Source organism: Cupressus sempervirens, chromosome 4, assembly GCF_028749045.1.
Source record: "Cupressus sempervirens isolate cs-2001-9-10 chromosome 4, ASM2874904v1, whole genome shotgun sequence".
In the NCBI taxonomy this organism is placed as follows: Eukaryota; Viridiplantae; Streptophyta; class Pinopsida; order Cupressales; family Cupressaceae; genus Cupressus; species Cupressus sempervirens.
This window is the reverse complement of record NC_143121.1, coordinates 349,259,932-349,266,184: the sequence shown is the minus strand read 5'-3', so window position 1 is coordinate 349,266,184 and position 6,253 is coordinate 349,259,932. Positions and strand designations below refer to the sequence as shown.

The following is a 6,253-nucleotide window of genomic DNA, read 5'->3' as shown; positions in this document are numbered from 1 at the left end:
TTCCTAATAGGGCTCACTTCAGAAGAGCGAAAATAATAACTAGTTACAATTGGTGGGTTTCCCAAATTTGATTTCCACGTTAAATCTTGGTGTCAAATGTGTTCATGTTATTTCTTTTATGTTTTTTGCAACTAAGTTAAACTAGTGGTAATCATAGATAATATCTAAAGTTCTACATGTTAATGTTTACTAAGAAATTCTAGTGTTTACCGAGTTACAACATTTCTTTATTTGCCAAGCATTAGTAGTATTTAGTTTTTAGAGTTAATTTTGTACTGACATCTAAGGGATCTAGGATATATTTTAGTGGTAACTGATTCACCCCTCCCCTCTTTGTTACTCATCTTATATTTCCAACAATATACAACATACAATAAGTAACATATTAATTGTTTAATATGTCTATTTTTAATAATATATATTATATAAATAAAAATTATTTTAAAATGTTATTATGTCAAATAAATATATGATTGAAATATTTAGTTTTCTTTCTCTCTAAGATATCTCTAAGAGAGAGGGGAAGTGAGTGAGAGAGATAATTTTATAATAGAGTGAGTTGGGGAGGGGGAAAGAAAGACAAATAAATAAATTTAAGAAGTAGATATAGATAAATAAAGATGGAGAAAGGGAGAGAGAAATGAAGGGGGAGAGGGGAATATAATGAAGAAGGGGTGAATGAGGGAAACATAGCTAAATGTGTTTAGAGAAATAGTGAGTGAGGAACTTTAGAATGCATTAATCCATTGACAAAGTGATTATATGAGGTGTTCATTGACATTTCCTTATAAATCCGCATGTCTCAGAAAGTATGTATGCAACTGTAACAATACAAGGATGTACCATGAAGTGTCTAGCATTAGTACCACTTGCTACATAAGTATGACTAACCAACTAAAGACCATATGCACAACCAATGATTTTCTATTAATCATCTTTATAGGCAAAAGTTTAGTTTAAGATTTCTAAAAATGGTCTAATTTTTTTTATGAATAGCCTTCCACACCTCTTTGACATACCCATTACATAAATAGGCGTAATTACTAATGTATATTACATTCAAACCACTTCAATAACCTCTCCTCCATTTCATAGAAAGCTAACCATTCATTTTATTAGAAAATTGCATATGCATATTATTTGTATTTTGAAGTTAGTTCATATTATATCTCTCCATTATATTAGAATGGGTACAATTATAGTGCATGTACAATCATGCGATGATCAATGTGTTAGAAGTCTTAATGGGGTGGCGAATAAGTAGGATAGTTATTTTCTTTTCTACAAATCTTTCTGGAAAAATACACCCATAAGTAGGATAGTTACTTATTTTGATTTTCTTTCATATATTGTTTGTTACTATATTCAGATTGTAACATTAGATGGTACTTCTATAATTTTGACTCATCCAAAATGAATGTTACTATTCACAAATGACATTTTATATATACTTTATGTTTTTACATAAAATTTTGTTTATGCTTTCAAATTTTATATATATATATATATATATATATATATATAATTCATCTATTTAGCACCTCCAGTGGATGCCAGTACCAGTTTATTAATAATAACGATAAATGTGGAAAGACAAAAAGTCGGCCATCAAATTGCAGGTAATTCTCCATAGTCATGAATTCGAATCCAATGACCCTTTTCTTCAATGCACTTCCAGAATACCTTTGAATTAAAAAACAAAAATTTACAATAAAATGAAAAAGTTTGGAGTGGTATACAAAGGGTCAGCGCTTCCAATGTGCTTAGAAGGGCCGGTATCATTTTACAGATGTATCTACCGATTGAAATTATGTTGAATTTGTATGTATCTGGTTTTACTTTACATAACGAGTACATTAAACATCACGCCTAACCTGTACGCATCTCCTTGTTTCTTAAATTTAGATGACAGTACGGCATCAAGCTTAACGCAAATTTTGTACAGATCTCGTGGCGTTTGATGAGATAAAGATATCAAAACTGACGCAAAGTTTCTATATATTTCGTTGTATTTGATGGCACATTGTGGTCTGAGTCCTCCAAGCCAGGTAAACTCTACCCATGGCAATGGAAGCCAGCTTTGTTGTGTTAGACCATGAAAAGTTTCCTTCCGGCACAGCAAAGAATAATGATAAATCTGACGTTAACGGGGCTCTGGTTGGAGAGGAAGAGCAGGGGATGGAGTTGTTTCAACTTCTGCTCGAGTCTGGGCATTTGATAGGCGAGGAGAAATATGATGACGCTGCTGAAATGGTGACCAAATGCAAACAACTGTCTTGTCAGACAGGGAATGCCACACAGAAGCTCGGCTATTATGTCTCCGCCGCACTGCAGGAGAGAATCGAACGCCAGACTCTCACAGTGCTGAACAGGGCAGCTAAACCAGTCCCCTATTTTGGCACCTTGTATAGTGTAATAGAGTTCTGCCTTTTGTCAGAGTGATGCAGTTCACGTCTGTGCAGGCAATCGTTGACACCGTGGGGAATGCCCAGAAAATTCATGTGATTGATCTCGGGATGCGAATTGGGTCGCATTGGACGGTATTGATGGAGTACCTGGCACACAGATCTTTGTCCTCTGATTTCCCTACGCTTCAGCTTCTCAAAATTACAGCAGTTGGGATGGATGGCGATAAGCTTTGGAAAAGCGGAGAAAGACTTCACGAGCTCGCTCAATCTTTGGCTATTCCATTCTCGTACAAGATGATGGAGATCGGGAGAATAGAGGAGATTAAGGAAGGCTTTTTCATAGTTGAAACTGGCGAGGCATTGGCAGTTTATGCTCCTTTTGTTCTGAGAACTTTGTTATACGAACCTGTCCTGCTGGAAAATCTGTTAAGCGTTATACAGAAGCTACGGCCAAGCATCATGGTGAATGTTGAAACAGAAGACCAGCACAATTCTCCATCTTTTGTTGATAGATTCAGCGCCACGCATAGCTATTACATGGCGTATTTTGATATGGTGGATGTTAGCACGACGGACAGAAGTGATATTAGGAGTATGAGGCATGAAGAATTGTTACCTGGAAGTGGAATTAGGAATATGATAGTCTGTGATGGGAAGGAGAGGTTTGTTAGGCATGTTGGAACTGATGTGTGGAGGGGTTTCTTCAAACGAGCAGGGTTCGGCGAAAAGAGTTTCAGCTTTCGAGGTATGTATCAGGCGGAATTGTTATTACAAGAATGTGGTTCCGGTGAACATTGTAATCTAGATGCCGATGGACATGCCATAATTGCCAAGTGGAAAGGCACACCATTACCTGCACTCTCCGCATGGAGTGCTGTCTGAATGAATTTTCGTGGCGATGTCTGCATATTGTCAACTGTTAGCTGTTAGATAAACTCATAATTTGGGGTTTCTTTTAAATCCTTGAATTCTAAGCGAAAATGCACTACTAGAATGGTGCTATTATTATTATTATTTGCTGTGAGCTTATATTATTGTAATCAGTTTAACATATCTAGTGATTAATTTTTTACATCTCAACCAATTAAATCTAATTATTTTTCCTTCTAATTTTAAGTTTTGATTTTTGGATTGTTTAAATATGAGTTTTTTAACATCTCAATTTCTTTAAAATATTTTACTTGAACTTGATTGGCTCTTATATTTGGGGTCTTATAAGAGTGATTTTTCTAAAAGCACTACCGAAATTTTAACATTCAAATTTAAAAAATAACATTGTATGGAAATAAATAGTTTTGGGTTTGTAAATATTAATTTTATCTCCAGTCACTCTATTATTTGATTATATTAAATTTTAAATACTTCAATTTGTGAAAGATGACAATTAACTAATGTATATATTAAAATATATTATTTTTGAAAAAGGGTATAATACTAAATGAAAAGGTAAAAATATAATATAAATAATTATATCTTTCTTAAAGTACTTTGTTATTAGACTAAAATCTCTACATCTTAATACTATTTATTTTATAAATGTTTAGTTATCTATAGTAAAAAAATATATTAATGTATTAATATACCAATATACTAAAATACAATTAAGTAGTTATAATAGTATCATTGCATTTATGTAAAATTTATATTTTTTATATTAATGTTTTATCTAAAATATATATCAAATATTAATCAATTAGTAATAAAATTATATCTAATATTGTCAATTTTTTACTTCATTATTCTAATTAATTAAAACTATTATAATCTACGAAAAATACAAGCCACTACATGGCACTTGTTATTTATTTATCTCACCCTTTGATTTTCAATTGTGCATTTCTTCTCACAATTTCTTTTATAAAAGTGGCATTCAATTCGCATTAAAATTTGCAATGTTGTGCAATAACAATATTATAACTATATTTGTTAAGTGAAATAAATCAACTAAGACATCGATAATAACTATTTGATGCACAAAATACCTTGTAATTGAAAAATGCCAGTTTCATAAACTTTGTGTTTGCAAATTCAAATTCAATAGTCAAAGCTACCCAAATGATATGCCACACAATCTAGCATATTCATTTGGCAATGTGTGTTATTTTGTGCGTGAGCTACTTCTTACATGTTTGGCTTCTATTGCAGAATGTGTAGACCATCTTCTATACTTTCCTCATTAAATAAAAGTAAAAGTAGAAGATATATATTTATGTATTGAAAATTAATATTTTGTTAGTATATTCATGTGGCAGTGTATGTGTTTTCTTTTATGTGTGTGGGGCCACTTCTTACATGTTTGGCTTCTATTGTAGAACGTGTAGATTGTCTTTCATACTTTCCTCACTAAATAAAAGTAGAAGATATATATTTATGGATTGTAAATGATTTTTTTTTTTTAAATTACGTTTGTGGGTCATGACTTGATGGTAAGTCAACTATATTTATATAGATTCGTATATAATGGAGTGAGGTATAATAGTAAATTTATGGCTATTATTTTGTGTGGGGCCACTAGTAGTCTTCCATGCTTCTCTTAGTAAACAAGTAAATAGTAGTAGAAGATCGATATTGTCTATATTTTGAAATAATATTTCACTTCATTACTATGTTTGTTGGTCATAAATTGATGTGCATGCACTATTTGTGAAATAATTCCTATATAATAGAGTGAGAAATTATAGTAACTAATAAATCACATGCATGCACGCACACACACACGCACACACACGCACGCACGCACGCACGCATGCGGGCGTGCACACACACACACACATTTTAAATTAAATGAAGTCATCAGAATATTTGTTTTATCAATGGAATTCACATATCAGATTTCAAATGAGGAATAGATCTAATTTTTAAAGCTTGTGTCAACAAAGTTTATTTTAAAGGGAATACCTCTTTTTTTAAAAAAAACTTAAAATTAAAATAGGTTTATATTTCAATGTGTTTTTTGCATTTTCTTTCCAAGCATGCATTCAAGCCTTCATAAACATTTTTTCAAGTGGTTGTTGTGTATGTGTTGAGAATGTGTACATCGGTTCTCAATGGTGATCTTTTGGTTTTACTTGTCCATTATCAAAGTGTGTCAAGTGTAGTGTTAATGCTTTAATTTCTTTTGGTAGGGTATTTTTAGGTTTTTTGGTTTGCCTTTATGGTATTGCCCATTCTTACACTTGGCCATGCTAGCACTATTTTTTTTTTTGGAATTTGTGCAGTCCTTTGGAGTATATTCTTTTTCTAAGCATGTTTTATATTTCATAGATGTTTTGTGGCTTTTGACTCTTATGGTACATTGACAAATAACCTTTTTTTTTTCAAAAGTAGTATTCCATCCCCAAAGAATACACAACCATCTCAATATGGTGTAGTAAAGAGAAAATTGGAAGAAAAATGCCCCTCCTTTATTGGCCCAAAAAGAAACCCCACCTTAAACTAAGGGAAAAATCCACATAAATAGGATTCATTTAGAGATTAAATTATCCTAGAACAAGAAGTGCATCCACCAAAGAATAGAATGTTGAGAACAACAAGAAACTAGAAGGATAGTACCTCACCAAGACCAAACCAAACCATAAACAATATATGGCTATGTGAAACCCTTGAAAACTACAATAACCCATTTGACCAAAAGAACAAATAGATTCACTAAAATAACCAAAAAAATAAAAACAAACCAAACATAAAGACAAAAGGGCTATAAGAGTATAACCAAGAGAGCCTCACAATGAGGAAAACTAAAAAACCTCCTATAATTAGGAGTCAAAGTAACACATTTCTAAGAATGCACAAAATTAATAAAACCAATGATTGGTCCTACTTAACAAAAGATAAAATGGGGTCTA

The 6,253-nt window shown here is 32.2% G+C and overlaps 1 protein-coding gene across 1 annotated transcript; it reads left to right on the top strand.

Moving 5' to 3' along the window:
* The first annotated feature begins 2,441 nt into the window (after positions 1-2,441).
* Positions 2,442-3,290, top strand: LOC149561468 (DELLA protein RGL1-like). The gene has a single exon (XM_089827826.1). It carries the CDS (start codon positions 2,442-2,444, stop codon positions 3,288-3,290), a length of 849 nt encoding a protein of 282 aa, XP_089683952.1.
* Positions 3,291-6,253: the final 2,963 nt, after the last annotated feature.

Excerpts from the sequence above, each read along its gene's own strand:
- LOC149561468 (XM_089827826.1), top strand. The coding sequence starts at position 2,442 with ATGCAGTTCACGTCTGTGCAGGCAATCGTTGACACCGTGGGGAATGCC.